This window comes from Lepisosteus oculatus, chromosome 3 (assembly GCF_040954835.1).
Source record: "Lepisosteus oculatus isolate fLepOcu1 chromosome 3, fLepOcu1.hap2, whole genome shotgun sequence".
Classification (NCBI taxonomy): domain Eukaryota; kingdom Metazoa; phylum Chordata; class Actinopteri; order Semionotiformes; family Lepisosteidae; genus Lepisosteus; species Lepisosteus oculatus.
The window spans coordinates 36,839,732-36,860,752 of NC_090698.1; the positions used below are offsets into that span (position 1 = coordinate 36,839,732).

The window sequence follows — 21,021 nt, forward strand, 5'->3', positions numbered from 1 at the left end:
CTCTTAAGAAATACATCTATTTCCTGAATCTACGAGGAGAAAGGGTTAATGCATTTTTTGGTTAAATATAAACTTGAAGGTGATGAGAAACACCTTATCTCAGCATGGACATAATAGAAAAACAGTAGGTGTACAATGCATATTTTACTAAATGGGAGACCTAAATTCAAAGCTACTGAATCCTTACAAGGTTTTTGTGCATACTGTGCCCTCCGGTGCCATGCATTACAGGGATGCCTGACCAGTCTCAATAGTGCAATATATGCATCTTTCGTTTTGAAACATATAATTACATCCTCCTGTCTAGCCTTATAAATCTTTTTCAGGCCAATTAAAGACTGCCTTTAGCATGCTTTTTCAAAAAGGGGACAACTGCAGAGGATAGTGCGTCTGTTCCTCATAAATAGGTTTGCAGATAACAAACACATCAAATAAATTAAGTAAAGAGGATAATGTATCTTCTTTTAACAAAAGTGTGCATGGCTATAATGAGCAGGGGCTTCCACTAACATGAAGGTTACATTTAACCTTCATCCAAATAAATAAGTAATTTTAAACAGGAGGAATAAATCCCATTTTGATTTTTGTTTTTCAAATATATTTGAGTTGCAGCACCACAATTTCATACATTGCAAGCTTCAACTTGTTTAAAACTAAAATGTCATTGAAAATTAGAAAGAATAGGGAAAATGAGACAAGTCAGACTGACAAACAAGAACTGCACTATAGAAAACAATAAGTTTTAAAATGTCAATGCTTTAAAGATAAGCCGATCATTTAAAGTTATATTTACATAAGCTTGCAAACAATCTTAAAACTTATTGCAGTTCCAATATTGTGTATTACAAAAGGGATCTCTCACAATGATACATTACTTTACCCATTATTATCCATTATATTATATGTACCTTTGACAAACTATCACATACTGTAAGTACATCCTACAAATACCTTTTTGTCTTTCATGTAGTGCATCAGCAAAGAACAAGACAGCCAACATCAAAAGTATTGTATACACAAAACATGGTTTTGTGTAAACAAGTAGAAAACAAAAAATAAAGAAATAATTTAATAATGAGACAATGTATTACAAAGACAAAAAACCTTCTATTTTATTTTTTTGTGTGAACTTAACCAAGGAAAGTAAAATGACTATATACCGTAACTGCAGGTTCTGTCTCATCATGGGTTTCAAAGGTACATTGAAGCACGCACTATGTACACCTACATGTTTAATAAATATTAAACTCACTTAAATTTTAAAAAATCTAGGCTAAAAATCTGGAAAAATAGGGCTTTTCCATTTCTATAACATTATAGAATGAGAAGCTGTTTCGATTTTGGTGGCTTATGTAGAAACAGCATAGCCAATTAGCCTAATATTTTAGGTGAAATGTCATTGGGATGGAGAGCTGTGTTGTGAATCGTATGTAAATAGCTCATTAATAGAGGTTATTAACAGCCTTATGCTTTCAAGTTAAAAAGCATAAGAGAAAAAGAAATAACTATACACAATTTCTTTATCCATCTAAGCAAGCAGGTTTTATGTGATTGTCATAAATGAAAGTTAAGCGCAAGATTACACAAGTGGAAAGCTATATGTAAAAAATAAAATAAAATATTTTCCAGCAGCCTCACAGATTTAAAAGTTGACCAAGAGAATTATTTATGTCCCCTGCAATTTTCGATGAAGAGCACAAAAGAATAATTAGACCAGGACGTTTTGCAACGCTCTTCCCATCTCGCGCACTTGCATGCCCACCAAATGTGAAATGTTCGCCTATTCCCCTCAAACATGATGGTTGTTGAACTTATTTTTAGTGTCATTTGATAAGCTTCCCTGCTTGCAGAGAGACATCCCACTGACCCAGCCACTGGTCATTGTCTATACCAGTTCACATCAAAGCAGGCGCGCTTTGTCAGGTTTCGACTCGAATATCCATTTTGCATCTGAAGTACCGTATCGAAAGTGACTAGATCGTTCGAGCCTTTTTCTTCAGCTGCTGCCTTCTTCCTCCCCCACAGTGTTTCCGCTCACACTAACATCATTTGGGACTGTCAACGTGACAGGGCAGTTGAAAATGTTACAACAAATATGTATCGGACATTGTTTTTGTAAGGTTCCGTGCGGCCATGAATAGAATTTGAGGAAAATGAATAATAGTGTGCACTTTCTTCTCCGCTTTTTTATTCTAAGCTTGTCTCAATGCTACCAAGACATGGTGCTACTCAAAATCTGGATAATGCAAATACAGTAATAGGTCATTCAATGTCAAAAGGCATAAAAAAGATGAGCAAAATCTTCACAGGCTGCTGCTTGCTGTTGCCTTTAATTATATTAATTAAACTTTGAGATTCTCATGCAAAGAGAGTTGCTGGATTGTGACGCAGAGGAGCCCTTGGAGATTTGAAGTACTAGAGGTGCCAGCACTGACACTGCTGAATTAGTACTAAAAAAGTCTAAAAACTGATAGATGTGTTTACAGATCATGATGCCTTATGTGTTACTGAAGTGAAAATGAATAAAAAAAATTGAAAAAAACACCAGCAACCACGTCAAGGACTTGAAGCATCAATCCCTTAAACCTTGCCAAGATCTTTGGATACACGCTGTCTTGCTGTAGAATAACGCTCTATTAATTTTTCTGTCCCGAGTGTATAATGAAAGAAAGGTGTCTTCAAAAACTAAAGGGCAAAGTCTTGCTGCTTTTAATACCTTGGGGCGTCCTGTCTACATTTTGTCATGCGTGTGCACTTTTCAGTGTTAAAATGACAAGATCTGCAGTCAGAAAGCTCCCGCTAGGCATTCAACGATAGTGGAGTTAGAAAGATTTTGTGATGAGACATCGCCAAAAGGCAATGGACTTTTGCACTTGTTAGGCCCATTGGGATTATTTTTATTTCCACGCCAACGGCAACCAGCTTCATTCTCTCTGTTTTTTTTTAAATAGCTGCCGTCTGTGTCCATGAAATTAGGTTTTTCACAGAAGGCACAATATGGTCAGAATATGTTAAGACTTTGGTGTGCACAAAATGCTAACCACAACTGAGTGGCAAAAAATGGAACATACTGTAAATATTTTTTTTATTAAAATTTAAAAAATAAGATAATAAAATGAACTAGGTCAATAAAATATAAAGATTTCATAAGGTGCTTAACAATGCATCGCTATTATTAAAGACCTTGTATTCTGAGGTAAAGGGATCCTAATGCCTTTTGAAGTGCACAAAATTGAGGGAAGCAAAAGTGGTTTTAAGGGTAAATGAGAAGTCCTATGAAAACTACAATCTTCTGTTGTCTTCAGTAGGTAGTATCTTGTATTTAAAAGGTCCAGGTCCTTGTCATCTACTGTGTTTGAACACGACTGAAATTTATACATCTGCCCTAAAAGGAAGAAAGAAAAAGAGGATATTATCCGCATAATGACTAAAAAATAGTATATAAAATCACTAATCATCATAATCAACATGGAATTTTCTTTTCTGTATATCAATGGTTTTATACAGTGACATCAAATAAACGTTTTAAATTAAAAATATTAAAATATCATTATAAATAGGTAATTTACCTTAAGGTTGGACTCATTATGAAAATTAAAGTTTACTTTTGTAGATGTTAAAAAATAGATCCCAGTTTTAAGATGATATGACATATAATAACTCATTAAGACACATTGTACCACAAAATACATTTTGCCTGTTTGCAGATGAACTGTTGATACATTTTATACATTTCTTCACAAAAAATGAACAATTGTACACATACTGTAATATTTTTAGTATATGTACAAGCAATATTTATAATAATGGTGTTACCATAATTACCACCATCTCCAAAAATACATTAAATGTGTCTGTTTAAAGAGCACTACATTTGGAATAAAATGTACAAAAACGGAACAAAATGTGTGTTATTTTAATCATTTAGCTTTATTCAGACATCTTATCTTTAAACATTTCAATTTTGCATGTGTCCTCACGGGACTGCACATCTTATACCAGAGGTAAACACTGTTCAAGACATATGAGACAGAACAGAATAGCTGTCTATGCCTCTATAACTTCTAAGCTGAGTGGCAAAAAGAGGGAGCTCTAGCACTGCTTATATCCATTGAGAGGGACACCTACTGCTTAACAATGTAAAATAATGTCTGAGGCAGTCTTTCAATACTGTCACATTAACTGAGAATAAAAAAATCTGATAAAATCATTATTATTAACACTGCTACTATTATTATTCATAGATGTATTAATAGTAGTAGCAGGTTGTAACAACAAAACTGGACATTATATCTTGCCTATGAGTATTTATTTATTCAGCATTTAAACTGACAAAAGTACAACCAAATAAGCCACTTTGTGAATTTGAATTAGTGCATTACTCCCTGATTCCTATGGTAGCAGGCTTTACTGCGTCTCCTAAGCTCTTCATTGTATACCCTCTGCATTTAATCTTACATGGTAAACAAATAAGGCACATCAGATGCTGTTTTGGCCACAAACACCAGAGTGGATAAATTCACTGGATTTTCAGCATTAAGTCTAGAGATTCAAATCTGTCCTAGGCACAACGGCTGAAAAATCATTATGGTGTGAAGGCTATGCAGGTGTGACACAATACGTTTAGATCCATTCCTGCTCCCCAGTGCTTAGAAAACTAGTACTGATCTGGCAACCTGAGCTGAAACAAGACCATGCTTAACAGAAGCAGAAAAATGACTGGCACTGCCCACCTGTGCTACAATAATAGAAGGACAATGGTCTATAAGTCAACTTTAATGGCTCTGCAATTTTCTCAAATAAATGAATGGGTGGATGAATGAAGGAAAAGGAAATGTCTTAATTTTTTCAAGTGCATTTACATTAAAGTCATTTTGTCTCTGCTCTTTAATAATGTAAGTATTATGTTTATTCATTTTAAATAATTCTACATATATTAAAAGAAGGAAACCCAAAATAATTCAATTTACATGGTACAGTATGTATTTATAAAAAATAGTCTCAACACTTTTAATAACAATTATTACAGGTATCTTTTGTAGAGATTCACAGCTGCATTACTGTGTGTATATACTGTATATAACAGCATTAATAATTAAATATATCACAAAATCCACAACTGAATCCAACTCGATTCAGTATAAAAAGTTTCCCAATCTCTGCCATAAATCAGTCAATGGTGTTATGTTCTCATTTCTTTTTTATAAACTAAAGTTAAATCTTTCCTGTTAATCAGCCAGTTAATTTATGAATCAAATTTAAATATATATATAAGATACAAAATCTTAAAACAAAAAAAACACAAAAACTTTTGTATAGATACAAATAACATATAGTGTGTATTTTTAACTTTACACCTGCAGACACAATTACAAGTACAGAGGAAATATTATTAGCATAATCACACAAATAATCCTGAAAAACACCTAACAGTATTTTTTCTATCTTATACTTAATTTTTACATACCATACTTCAACTGTGAAAACTTTAAATTCAACAAAGCTTAAATGATTAGTATTAATACAGCTGGCATTAAGACTTGGAAGTAGTCCAGAGAACAAATTTGAGTGGTGCTTCATTTGATCATTTTTTTCTTTTTTCCCCTAACATCCTTACAATGTGATATTTAAGCCAACAGCTTTAAACAAATTATTTTACATTACAAATTCTTGTCTTATGTACTTCTGAGACATGTTCTAGCGTTGGTGCGACTTAAACCATATGCTATGTTTGAAGTGCTTTCTGAAGGTATAACTTATTTTCTTTCTCCCCAAATTAACATGTGAGTCAAGACAACACATACTGTATATAACTTAGCTTGGGAATTGTGCTACCTGTTGCAGATGTCCTGCTCTCCTTAAAACACTTTATGCTTTCACATTTGGCAGGAACACTTGCAATAGGCTTAGAGCTAACCAAGCGAAAGTAATCAAGGTTGTGTGATTATGTATAGCATCTACTGCTAAAACTCTGACAGGCAACTGCTTTTTATCCATTCTCTTCATTTTTATGGTTATAAAGCAGACATATTACAAAATATAGCTAAATACATTTTTGCACTATATCTTTTTGAGGCAGTATTGTTCTCGATTATATGTTTATGTTTAGTCATATACTGTACTTCTGATAAATTAATCAGAGGTGTACATAAAAAGAATCTAATAAATAAGCAAACAAAATGGCATTTATGAAACTAATAAAATAATGCTATTTGCTATATTTATTTTTACATTAAAATGATTACATTATCCTTAGAAAACGAATAAAAAACTACTGCAGAGACTGGATCTAAAGCAGACATATTACAAAATATAGCTAAATACATTTTTGCACTATATCTTTTTGAGGCAGTATTGTTCTCGATCATATGTTTATGTTTAGTCATATACTGTACTACTGATAAATTAATCAGAGGTGTACATAAAAAGAATCTCATAAATAAGCAAACAAAACGGCTTTTATGAAACTAATAAAATAATGCTATTTGCTATCTTTATTTTTACATTAAAATGATAACATTATCCTTAGAGAATGAATAAAAAACTACTGCAGAGACTGGATCTAGTAGAAACAATGAAAACATTTCATATGAAGTCACTTATAAGAACATAATAAAGGACATTCGGAACATGGGATGCTTGTATTTTAATTGTTGTTTCAAAAGATCTGTTTACTCCTTTATTAAAGTATGACACATAGTCAATTTCAACCACATTACTTGACAGATGCCCACTATACTTTTTTATAACTATGTGTTATAAAATAAAAAAACAAGCTTAAACTTAACTTCCATTTGTCTTTCCAGTTCCTTGTGCTCCTCCTGAGTTTACTTGGTCAATGTCTTTTAGGATTCAGAATATCGGAGTCAAGGCCACATCTCATCTTCTCTGCTCTAAAGGCTTAGTTCATTTAGTTTGTCTCACTTGAAATTTAAATCAGGCAAGTAATAAGTCTGATTGCTCGAAATTAGAAATTGCTGATTTCTACTGTCTCCGGAGCACTAAAAACTTTCTTGCAGTGTAGCAGACAAAACTGAATATTCCATTCTAATAATTAATTGCAGTATTTTACCATAATTGTCTTTAAATTCTATACTCATAAAAATACAGTATATCAAAAGCATTTTGTGGCTTTTTGTTATTGTTACCTCTACTAAGTTGAAACTATGATCTACATAAAATTCTAGTTTTTGTTTAAAGAAACACTTTTAGATCTATACCATTCATTCGGTATCTGAAAGTCACATTTCGTCTTCCTGCCTGCATTACCTTGTACTTAGATGAGTTGAGTTTCATTTAAAAGGTGTCCTCCTAGTACTGAATTTTGTATTTTTATATTGCTTGAAATGTTGCTAAACTATTTGTAACACCACCTATTTTCAAATCTGACAGGTTTGCTCACTTATTTTAGAGTAGTTCACTGGTTTTGATCATATAATAATGACTGTCAACAATGTGTGACAGAATAATGTTGTATACTAATTCTGTCATCCAAACTACTTTCTTTAATTACACAAGATCATGTTTTATTTAAAAATCTTTTTTGTGTACTTACTAGTTTAGTTGAATAAAAGTAAAGATTGCAGCTATAGTTATGTTATGATACACTTAATGACATACTGTAAATAGTCATGAATGGTATAAAAATAAACATAAAATTAAAAATATCAAACTGGTAGCAGCCATTTATTCTACCTAACGTCCCATTTTATCACACTCCTCTAGATGTTGTTCAGCTGCTATTTCAATTCATAATTCCATAAATGTGGCTCCTGGATTGTTTTACAGAAGTATTCTGCTTGGTGTGAAAATTAGGTTCTGCTGGTCTTCCACAGGGCATAATTTAGACACTAGAAGAACAGGATAGAGTGTCATAATGACAAGCTTTAAAAAAGAGCTGTGCACTCATAATTCATAAGGATGGAAGAATCCCAGTTGATGCAATATTTACAACATAACCTCTTCTGTAAATATCACTGGCTTAAATTGAGTACTTCTGTATAAATAAAGTGGCATATGATCAGCAATCAAACTCAGATGACTCAAGGACTGACCTGAGTCAGAAATGCCTTTTAATCTAGAGCCTGCAATAACATTTTATGCTGGCTGGCAGTGTCACACTGTTTACAGATTGTTCATCACTGGCTCACATTTCCGCAATGACAAGAGAATATTTTTACTGTGTGGAGGAGGGAAAGCTAGTCAGCTCCACCTGGCCACCATGCCACATATATCATGCAGTGATAACAGGCAAGCAGCATGTGCTGACATATCTGTTACAGGTTAAATAGGCAAGGCACAGCCACAGATGCAGCATTTAGAAGCTGACATCACAGGTTGCCTTCTACTGCCAGATTACTAAATCCACATAGGAACTTTAGGCATGAAAGTTCTTGAATTATTTTAATATAATATTCCCAAAAAAGTATATTGACAACCCTGTTTAAACAAAGACAGTTTAGATAATGCTATGAATTCAGCTTGATCACTGACAAATATACAGTATCTTCAGTACCTGTATATGATGCTATGGGATTCTATAATGGCAGAATGCATCATTACAAATGATGTTTCTGAATGATGTTACAATTCACATTTCTAGAAAATCCACAAAATTAAATGCATAAGCTTTAATATCTTTCTCGAAGCAGATACTAAGAATTTTTAGCATAAAAAATAATAATTTTTAAGATTATTGGATATTCACAATTACCTTAACTGTCAACAGAATATGTTACAATGCCTTAAAATGGCATTAGATAAAGCAATGCACAAAGCAGGCAGCACAATATAAAATGACTGATGAATCAATTCTTTTGAATGCAACTCTAATGTTTAAACCTTTTCAGAGCTTATGTGTTTTCTGGGATAGCAAATAGAATTTAATATTTATTTTGTTTAAATAAATTACTATTCAACTCTTTAGACAGTACACAGTAGATATAACAACATTTTCAAATCAGATTTCTAGTTCTGCCATGGAAACAGAGTGAACACAGGTCCCTGTGGGTTTCTATGCTCATCTAGACTCTTATAACCTCACAGATGTTAAGATCATATACTGTATAATGAAAATGAGTTTTTATATCTAGTCAAATCTTTTTTTTTTAACCAGCAGCCATATCACTCTACAACTCACAACTGACAACCCACTAAAGATAAGCAGGTGCGAGCCCGGTCAGTACCTAGATGGGAGACCTCCTGGGAAAAACAAAGGTTGCTGCTGGAAGATGTATTATAGGGGCCAGTAGAGTGCGCTCACCCTACAGTCTGTGTGGTCCTCATGCCCCAGTATAGTGACGAGGACACAAAACTTTAAAAAGGCGCCGTCCTTCAGATGAGACGTAAAACTGAGGTCATCTGTGGTCATTAAAAATCTCAGGGTGTTTTTTTTAAAGAGTAGGGGTGTTAACCTGGCATCCCGGCCAAATTTCCCATTGGCCTTAATCAATCATGGCCTCCTAATAATCCCCATCTATGAATTGGCTTCCTCACCCTGTTTTATTCTCCCCACTCACAACTGATGTGTGGTGAGCGTATTGGTGCACTATGGCTGCCGTCACATCATTCAGGTGGGTGCTGCACGTTGGTGGTGGTGCAGTCCCCAATACCTGTAAAGCACTTTGAGTGGAGTGTGCAGAAAAAGGGCTATATAAGTGCAAGGAATTATTATTATTATTATTATTATTATTATTATTATTATTATTATTATTGCTGTTGTATTGCTGCAAATGGATCAACTGTATTGCTTTCGGGAAGGTTTAACTACATTTTTATCAAGTTTAGGTTTCAAATGTATTCCTTTTTGAGTCACCCTCAGGTTTGCCATAACCATTTTTTTCCAAGAACAAATTGAGAAATAATCTTTACAATGAAGAAAAATTACACTGAACTATTATCATTAAGAACTCTATATATAAAAATGAGTGAACATCTTAATTCATTTCTGACATGAAGCTAAAAATAAACTCTGTTTGTTTGCAGGTCTGGGGACAAGTAATGTCTTGTGAAACTAAATAAGTGAACAGCACTATCTGCAGCTGTTTCCTGCTCTGCATCCTGTGTCTTTTCCCTTGGTTTTGTCAAAGTAAGTGCACATCGTTGCCAGCTAAAAGCTCTGGGCACCATCCCTGGCTGTTCCTGAGCTGACTTCCAGAGAAATGCCAGTCGTTTTGGCCAAGGCGAGCTCACAGACGGTGCAGAAGGCACAGATGGCACTAATGCACGAATGGAATCCAGCAGAGGGAAAAAATGGTGCCACACAAGAACAGGTTCCAAATAACTGCAGTGTACGCAGTCAAGCTCAGTAAATACCAAGGTTAATGCCACAGCACTCCGGCATAAAGAATTTAAAACTATAAAATAATAATAAGAAAAAAATAAATGCTGTGCAGATAAGAGGTGGGTTAAATTTAAGATCTTATTCTTTCGAGTTCTCTAAGTGAAAAAGGAAATAAATGTAAAGTCATTTAGAACTACTGTATGTGCTGTATTTCAGTTTTGTCAAAGGGATTTCCATTCCAAAATTTTTAGGGATGATTTATTAGTGATCTACCCACATTAAATAATTTATATAAAGACTACTTCAAAACAGCACCCTTACATAAATATGTCATAGTTTATTTTATGTGGGTCAAATCTGGAAAGATGAAAATGCTAACCTCCATCAGTTTAACTAAAATAATGTAGCAATATGTAAGTACATGCTGTAAAAGCTGCAATATGTTTATAAACAAACATAGACATACATCATAAATATGTTGATATTTAAGCAAAATAGATGGATGTGGACTCCTTTCATGATCTTCTTTTATTTCTAAAAGTGTACAAATGACAATATTTTATGAAAAGACATCAGAATTTGATACTTTACACAAAGTTCTAAATATGTTCATTGTAATCTTTGATTACTTTTAGACATTTGAAATATAATATATATTCCCATAAATGAACTGCAACATCTGCATGTTATATGACAAAAATAACCTCAAGTCATTCCATTATAATTAGTTCTATCATGTTGATAAAACATATGCAAAACAATTTATTTTAAGTAAATATTTCAGTTAATGAGATGCACGAAAATCACAAAAAATAGCTCAAACAGAATGCATTTTTAATTATAAAAATCACTTTTTAAATTCCATGGTTAATCTGTGTGTAATTTTAAAGGACTAGGCATAGTGTCCATAGTGGCATAGTGAACTTTCAAGTCATAGTGAATTCCTCAATCCCCATTAAAGGACAAGTCCTAAACCTGGTTACTACTGATTCAAAGCCTAGATGTGCTTCTTAGTTGGTAGAGCAAGACGCACTGACTGAGTGACATCAGGATTAGCATGAGTTAGGGCTCTGGCATCCTCCTCTGCCTGCACTACAGGGACTTCTGTGGCTGACTCGTCTTGTGGAGGAGTGTTAGTGCGAGTTGTGCCTGTTCTCCAGTTTGGCATTTAAACTTTGCTGTCTCTGTTTTTTTTTCCCTAGTGTGAAAAGGCCTGAAACTGTATAGTCTCAGAGTACACCATGTGTGTGCTTTTGGGTCCCAAAAGTCAATGTGGGAGTTAAGCAAAGAGATGACTTGAACTTAAATGTTCAAAAATTCACTGAAGCCACTAACACAAAAATAATAATAAAACAAAAATACAAAAGCAAATCAAATAGTGATCTACAATCAACTAAACTATCAATCCCGGCCTGACCTACAGGTTCACAAATCAATCATTTGATTTAGGTTGTGTTGAGTTGATATACATGGATTATCATGCAACATCATCTTGTGGTAAATGTAAGTATTTTTAGAATTATTTTTTTCTCTTTATTGTTGAACATTTATTTCTACCATCACACGCATTTTTAATTAGTGATAAGTGTATTCAAATTTCAATATACAGAAGTAACCTTTCAAACGCTTTACCATGGGTTTCGACCTACAGAGGCTGCACTTTACCATGGCATCTGATTCACTGGCCAAAGATGATCAACTGGTGGCCTTTTGTGGTGCATTTGATGTTAGTGAAACAATTGCATAATTTAATCTCTCTAATGTGCATGTTTAAATCTGCTTAATATGGAATTTTACAATTAAAGGGAAATTTTGTTAGCTGAGCATAAAAATAACAGGAGTCTGTGAACATCATAAATGATATTAATTTAAGAATATAAATATATTATACAAACTGTACATGGCTGGTAGTGGTAGTTTAAATAAAAAAATACACCACAGTATTCCACTTTCTTTAGAAACATTTTATGCATCAAAGTCTTTCACTCAGTCATTTTTCACGTGCTTGTTCAGGCAATATTAAGTTGATATACTTTATAAAAAGCTATAATGTTTTAACCTTTTCTGTGAATATTTGCGTTCATCACAGTATAAAAACGTGTACTTTTTAGAATCCGCTTAATAGGAAATATAATATGGAATTGTATATCTAAAGAAAGTAATAATTATATGAATTTAAGGATCTAAAAATTATGATTTATATATCTCAATGTATTACTGTATTCCACCGTCTTTGTAAACATCTGCATCAATTTCTTGCCTATCAACCTGGAAGTCAGTGTTCGATTCCCTGTCAAGGCACGCGTTTTTCTTTGAACAAATAAAGTAGTATTTAAAAAAAATGAAGTAGTAAATATTATGTACATTTTATTGACAATTTATTTTTATATATCACAACATGTTCAATAAATAAATTGAAAACATGAATGAGCAAATGTGAATACTGTCAACAGTGGGAGTAAAAAACAGCTGAAATGCCACTGAAACCGAACTATAATAATGTATCTGATCGCTATTAACAATATTAAATTATTAATAATAACAATTTCAAACAGTATTTTGTTCAGGGTCATTTGTCATTGTTTTCACAACTTTCGCTTTCGTATTAAAGTGCCTATTTTTGAGACAGGATGGTTCAGATGTCATTAACTTTGCAAACAAATGACACAGGGCCTTCAAACCAAAAGGCATATTAAAGATCGCAATTTGTGATAATTTTCTTTTATATAACTTTTATATCAACAACATCTAGTACCTGGTTCCATTTTCAGAAACCTTATTTTAAATAAAGCGGATCCCAGGTGTAAGCGAGTTCATAATGCAAGAATTACGATTCCTATGTATGCGAAACACCTGACCATACTGTACAAAGCAGAATAACACAAAATCATTGGGTTCAGCTTCTCCTTAAACTTAAGGAACTCTTTCTGTATTTCCTGTTTTTACTCAGATAAGAATAAACTACACATGGTATTAGTATTAGGTTTATTCCAATGCTGAAAAGAGAAGAGAGAAAAAACAATGTTTTGGCTGTGAAGCCTTCTTCAGGTGTGGCTTCACACCTGAAATGTTGTGTTTTCTCTCTTCTCTTTTCAGCATGGAATAAATCTATTACTTGTTCTTTTGCAGATGACGCAGCTACCCACCTGAACTACATATGGTATTATTTTGACAGGAAGAAAGATGTTCAGTGCTCAATAGCTTTTTCATCACAGTACACATTATGTTACATTTTTTGTGCATTGGTGGAAGCATTATAAAGTCTCTCAAAAATCTAAAAAAGTAACATAATACTGTAGGTTGTACCCCTGCCCGTCTGGATAAAGCGGTTAGAAAATGAATGGACTGGTGGATTTATACTTGTAAAAACATTCCAATTTAAATGCAAAATGGAAGATTAGGAAATACAGAATGTAAGCACTGAAAGCACTCCAAGGAACACCTTCTTAAAAGTAAAACTTGCATTTTGGCTGCGATTAAACGTAGACCTTTTCACACACTTCAATGTATGTTTCAGTGGCCTTTTCAATACCACTTTAATATTCTAGATTATAATTTGAAAATATATATACAATTTTGTTTTAAGGCTTGTTTTTACCCCTTCCATTGACAGTATCCACGTTTGCAAACTATTTCATGATCATTATTAATACTATTAATAATATCTTCCATATTGCATTTAAACATTTTTACAAATATACAATAAAGGTGATACACAATGTGTCACCTATATAACTCTTCAGTTTACAAAAAAATTACCGCAGAGGCACACAACATTGTCATAACATAGTAAACAACAGACACTGGCTCACTTAAAGGTGTAACACATCTGTCTTCACTATCACGGTACGGTTTAGAAATACTGAATTAACAAGCTGTTCTGCTGCTACTGGCAATTGTAAAAATAACACTTCTTCCCACCTTTGTTTAACTTAAAGAATTCTGTAAAGAATTCCTTATTCACAAAACCATCACTTATAATAATTAATCCAGATACACACACTCAGAGTATAGTATATAGCCTAGTGCCACTACAATCGGAGCCAATCTTGCCAGAAACAACCTCCCAGTAAGTCTTTGCACCACGCAGTGCGGTAAAGTACCATATAGTTTAAAGTTTTTAAATTTAAAGTTACATTTTTGGCTGATTACTGGGTGCTGAAATTTGGATTAAGACAAAATATAGATCTTTGGTAACCTGTAAACCTGAAAGAGGCACATCACATTCATAACAAGTTATAACAGTGAACTATTTTTATATACTGTACTCGGCTATGTAAGGAACAAACTGAAAGTAATGCTCTGATCGGTCTTTGAACCACTTGGGTGCAGCACGCTACATTACAGTCCATAAGTGTTTCATTGTCAATTACCACTCACAAAAATCACAAGAATCACAAAATAGTTTGTGACTGGGATGACTGGGGTCCTGGAGAATGTACCTGGCCTTCTTAAGACATCTAGCTGACATCTAGCTGAGTAGATATCCTGGATGTTTGGTAGCTCACAGCCGGTAATGAGCTGCGCTGACTTCACCACCCTCTGCAGTATTTTGTGATCCCAGGTGGAACAGTTCTCATACCAGGCACTGATGCAACCACTCAGAATGATCTCAATAGTGCACCTGTAGAAGTTGGTCTGGATATGTGATGGCATGCCAAATATCTTTAGCCTACGGAGAAAGAATAGGCGCTGCCGTGCTGTTTTGACCACGGTGTTGGTGTGGTGGGTCCAGGTTAAGTCCTCTGGGATGTTTACTCCCAGGAACTTAACACTGCTGACCATCTCCACTGCATTCCCAGAATTGAAAGCAGCTGTCGTAGCTTTAAGTTTGGCGCGTATTTTGCCATTTATCCACGGTTTCTGATTTGGATATGTGCAACAGTAATCCTGGGAACCACGTCTTCAATACATTTACTGATGTAGCCAGAAGCATAGTCCGTATACAGATTGATATTATTTCCGGCAGTTTCGAAGAAGATCTGCCAGTCAGTGGGAGCAAAACAGTGATTTAGAATAAAATCCGACCAACGTTGAATGGTTCTTAATGCTGGCCTCTCCTGTTTAAGCTTCTGCTTGTAAACGGGAAGTAGCGGAATGGAGGCGTGATCGGATTTGCCGAAAGGAGGTCGGGGAGGGCTTTGTAACCATCCCGGAAGGGATTACCTGCTATCCCCCTGCAGGTAAAGACTGCATCCTGAATTGAAATGGAATTGTCGGTTACTATTATTTAAGAGAAATTAAGTCATTGTCCTCCTAAGTTCCTGCCTAGTTGTTCTTGTAGATTCATTCACCAAAATGACTTTAAATCACTAAGCAAGATACAAATTAAATGCAATAAACACCCAGCCATATAAATAGGTCTTCAGGTAAATTTGTTCTTAATTGACTTATCTGGTTAAATCAATTGGTTGTCTTTGACACGGACTCATCAATAGGACAGTGGTGTGGCTTACCCCTGTAGCTAATGACTGAATTCATCTCTTTCAAGTAACCATGCCTGTGACAAAAATGAACAATTATAAATACAGTAAGTACACAGCAAACACTTATTAGTATCAATATGTTGATGTACTAATGCAAGTTTGCACTTGCACTTACCAATGATCACTTAGGTAATACATAATGTATATCAACTATTTCACAAGCTACAGTATATTATTTTTAATATATAATTAACATAAGTGTTGATCCCCTCCGATATGTAAAACACTTTGGGATCTTTTGGGATTAAACGTGTCTCACAATTGCAAGGAATTCATTCTAATTGCAGTGATACAACTGGTGGGAAATGGCTGCTTTGAATAACAGAGTTGGACAATGCACTTCAGGGGTGGATGAAGTGTGCTCCCTCCTGTATCTTAAGTGCTTTGGTATATTTGGGATAAAAAGCATTATAAATAGGAAAAAAAGATAGTGTTATATTACAATAGAATCACTACAACTGAACACAGGTGGAAAGAATTGGCTTGTTGTGTGATTTGAAAGGCAACTGGTTACACCACAGCAAATAGATAATCACTATTACTAAGGCACTGTATGTGTATACTTATAAAACCCATTTTTTAGGTTTTCATTTACTTTTCAATTACTTTTCAGAATGTTTGATCTTTTTTTTCATTTAGAGGTTGTGTGTTACTATGTGTAAGTAAAGGTAAGATACATTCTGATGTGTCCTGATTTCAGGCTTTTAGCCACAAAAAAATTACTTTGGAAAGGGTAGACTTTAGGAACTCTATATATATATGAGTGTGAAAATTAATTTCTATTATTTCTTGAATTTAAAGCCATTTTTGCATTTCAAGATTAAAATATATTTATTATTTTTTAACAGACTTCGCTATATTGTGGACAATAATATTATTAGTATTAATCAATATATACTGTATAAAGTTACTAATATGTACAGTATAAAGTTACTATAGGACTATAGGACCATGGGATGGTCACATCCACACATGAAAATCAGTAGTGTAAAAACAAAAAAAAATCAGTTTATAAAATTCTACAAAAAAGATAAAGCTTAAAAAATGAAGGCATAATTGTAATTCAAATTTACTAACTGAAATTATACAAGAAAATGTCAGTAAGTACAAACATTTAAATGTATTTAACACTTTTAATTTTTCTTTCAGTTTTCTTTGTTCTCCAGTAGTGAGGTAACAAAGAAATAATCAAAGCAGAAACCTGTAAACAACAATTATTCATTAAAAAACACAACATCTACTCCTATTGTGTCATACAGTATATTTACAAAACTGTGAGTACTAGACCTTCTACAGAACCAGAAAACATAGCTTAACCTTGAGGTCTAAGCAGAGCTAAATAAAGTAAGCCTAGAGAATAACACAAAAATGGACATCACACAGCTATAACCCAACAGTTCCTGAGGTCAGTCTCTTCAGTGCATAATCCACCCATTATATTTTCTGTAATCTAGACTGTTTTTCATCACCCATCTTTGATATTACTCCCCAACCTATTTACTGTGTCATTCATACTTAATTAGAGGCCTACTCTCTTGTTTGTTTGTTAAAAAAAAGTCATGGCTCCAGCTGGATTTGAACACCCAACATGTGATGTGGGAGTCAGGAACCTAACCCACAGCGCTATCGGCAAGGTCACATGAGGAGGGTTGAAAAAGCCCTACAAAACATTATCAACAGACATCGTACAGCGTGTACAATTCTTGTGTTGCGGTACATGAATATAATTATATTGTTATTAATTTCTTTAGATACGCGATTCCATATTATATTCCCTTTTAATCAAATTCTAAAAGTATGCTTGTTGACTCCGGTATCACGTTAGTTAAAGACTTCGATGCTTAAAATGTTTAGGGAGAAATGGAATACTGGTGTGTATGTTTTCTTTAAAGTACCGAGACCAGCCATATACTGTATGTTTATGTTCCAAAATTAATATATCGTTTATGGCCTTCACACGCATTACAGTATGCCCCTATTCTTTTTATCCTCAGCTACTAAGATTTCCCTTCAGTGGTAAAATTCCATATAAATATTCAATACTTAAACGGGCACAGTAATGACAATAAATATACATATACTTGCTGTATACAGTACAGTTTGCATACAGTAATATGTTTATGTTCCTAAATCAATCTCTTTTATGAGCATGTGAAAAGCATGGTGAATCGGAGATGCTCAAAAATTACTGTACTTTGCATGATTGGAAACAAATGCGTGATTGCGAAATGCTGTGGTGTTACTTTTACAAAGACGGTCAATGAAAAAAAGAATGTGGACCAGGGCAATACTTTGAGTTTACAGCTTGTCCAAGGTCATTCATTATTAATACTATTAGTAATAGCTTCGTTAAAGACTTTGATGATGACAGCTCAAACATGAGAGGTTGAGCTTTATTAGCTCCACCTTGCAGAAATTCCGGATACCATTATTTTACTTATTGTACTATACGAGAATTTACGGTAACTCGTGGTAGACTGCATAAAGCACACCGCAAAATAATGCGGTTTCCCCCGTTTGTTTTGAATGGCTGCATCTGTATACTTTGTGAAAAGTGATAGTGTTTTAACATTTTCTGTGAATTTGCTCGTTATCAGCGTAAACAAAAGCATACTTTTAGAATTTGATTAACAGGGAATCTAATATGGAATCATGTATCTAAAGAAATTAATAACGATATAATTATATTCATGTACTGTCTGGCAGAAAAAAACAAAGAGGTAGTTAATGCGACATGGAAGATAGAATCAAGTGCTTTCGGGCTCATGCCCTTCTAGCTGAGGAATTGAACCCGGGCCTCTAGTGTCACTCAACAGTGTAGCGGCGAGGCTTAATAATAAGGCAGAATTAAGTGTTTCTGAGCTTCCCAAATGAGGCCCCATTTCTCTGTTCATCTCTGTGGTGCAGCCACAGAGAGAGTATTCATGCAGGGTGATTTAAGATGTTTTCTCCCGATAAGGACAGCTCCCAAAGGGGGATGCACTTAGCTAAGCCTGGCTATCATGATCAATGGTCATCCATTGGCGCCTATCTGTCTAGGGAGTGCCAGATGGACATCTGGACTGCATTCCTAAGTGTCAGGAGTAAGTGACTCATATATCACCTTGATCAACCAATCAGGGACTGGTAGGACCGAGTAACCCACGTGGGACTCTGATGCCCATGGAACTTTCAGCCAATCAATGAGCTGAAGTTCCTCCAGGTAAAAACAGGCAACACAGAGAGCCTGAGAGATTCAGATTGAGATTCAGATTCAACAAGATTCAGAAGGGATTCAGGAGGATTCTGTGGACAATTCTAAAGGGAATTCAAAGGAGAATTCCAGGGTAGGAGGGCCCAGGTGCAGAAGGCTCCCAAGGGCAGGACATTCTCGCAGCACGCCTCCTGACCATCCTGAGACTTAGCCTGGACAACCACGGAACGGCCAGTGTGTCTGAGTGCCAGAACTTTCCTTTGTTCTAAGAGTCTAGAGTGGAGGTTGCCAGAGAGTAACCAGCAGCAGGCCTCGTGAACAGGTCGGAACTGTGAATCACTATTCAGAACTAGCTCTTCATCAGGAACGAACCGGTCCTCTTCCTGACTTGCTGGGACCCACAGTCATCTTTTCTCCTGTGCACAAACTTTGCTAGTTAAAGCCAACACGAACTAGCCGGTCAGTGAGCATCAGCAGCTCACCGTCACAAACTGCACAGCACAGCCTGGCACCGAGCCAGAGAGCGCGGATTGGACAGCAACAAGCCTGCAACTGTTTCTTTGTGCCCGCAGGAGATCTGAATCCCCAGAGATTGGATGAGTATTCAACTTCAATGCATTACAGCTCGAGAATTCAATTGTTATCCAAACCAGTTGATATCAATTTAATTCCTAAGAGTTATGTACTTGTTTTGAGTATCTAATGTAGAAGTTGTAACCAAGTTCACTTTACGAAACGGTCTTAATGAATGATATACTGAACGTATGTCCTCTTGATATGTGTAACACTTTGTAACTGATTGAATATATACCTTTTGTATTCTGATAACCCTCTCGATAAGATCTGTTAGGTTAATATGCATATTCAATGTATTAATAAATGTATCCTCGTGTATTAGTACCTGTGTGTGTGTGTTGTTTGAGTTATGTCGCATGGTTGGATTCTAAAGCCATCAAAAGAATCAACTTTGTGATTTACTGCTACAATTAATAATTGTCTCAGTAAATGCCCAAACCCTACAGAACTGGTGCCTTCAGAGAGCCACTATGATTACATATTTGGCGTCCCTGAACCGGTTTTCCCTACAACAGGGAAGCAGCCAGTCGAGCTACAGTGAGATGTGCCTTCAACCCTGACAGACCAGGTCCCTCCTATTCATATGAAAGGCAGTGACGTCACCGTGCTGGCAAGCCCTCACCAAAGTTTAACTCGTTCAGAGCCCCCTACATTACAAACTCCAAGTGTTTCGTTTTGAGCTAAAGACCCTCACACCTGAAGAAGCCTTCACAGCTGAAATGTTGCGTTTTCTCTCTTCTCTCTTCAGCATGGAATAAACTTATTACTTGTTCCTTTGCAGACTATGCAGGCTGACGCAGCTACCCACCAAAATAGTTCCATTGCATGGTATTGCAAGTATTTGTATTGCAAGGCGCTCTGCTTTATTAACAGACACTCCGACTCAAGTGTTGTACAGTGATAATAGACGTGGGTAATGTCATCCCCGTTAAACAATGTGCTCATCGCACAAATCCTGCTAAACTAAAAATTAGACACAAGAAGAGTATTATTGTACAATGTTGTGAGGGACTGGTGGAATTTTTCTGTAAATTGAAGAGTTATAGAGGGGACATGTATCACCTCTTTTTACACTTGTAAAAAAGAACATTCCACTTAGTGGGTGATGCATTGTTATCTCAATCACCTGCTAATTTGTTTTACACCACGGGAAGAGAGGAGAATGTGATTGTACTGTATCTGTACGGAATGTATGTTGTGTTTACAAAATTAAAGTGTTTAAAATGTAAAATTAATAAGTAAAAAAAAAACCTTAAAGCTTACACAAAGATTCTAAGATGATCACAAGGACATGTATTGCACGTCTAATGGTCTAACCCCATTACCCCTATATTGATTAAAATCGCAAACGTGTTTAATTAAATGCCTTTATTGATTCACAATCTAACAATGCAACAGATGGTGCGTAATTGTGCATCAATCAAAACCCAGAGTTTCTCCGAGTGTCAGAAAAAAATCATTAGGTCACTAATACGTTTATGTAG

At 35.0% G+C, this 21,021-nt stretch overlaps 1 protein-coding gene across 1 annotated transcript in view; it reads right to left on the minus strand.

The window, feature by feature from the left end:
- Window positions 1-1,087: 1,087 nt before the first annotated feature.
- The window catches only part of antxr2a (ANTXR cell adhesion molecule 2a), a 235,825-nt gene continuing 215,891 nt past the window's right edge, over window positions 1,088-21,021 (minus strand). The window contains exon 17 of the mRNA XM_015365593.2: window positions 1,088-3,385. Coding sequence (XP_015221079.1) covers window positions 3,347-3,385 — 39 coding nt within the window. The 3' untranslated portion in view covers window positions 1,088-3,346. The remainder of the gene's footprint in view (window positions 3,386-21,021) is intronic.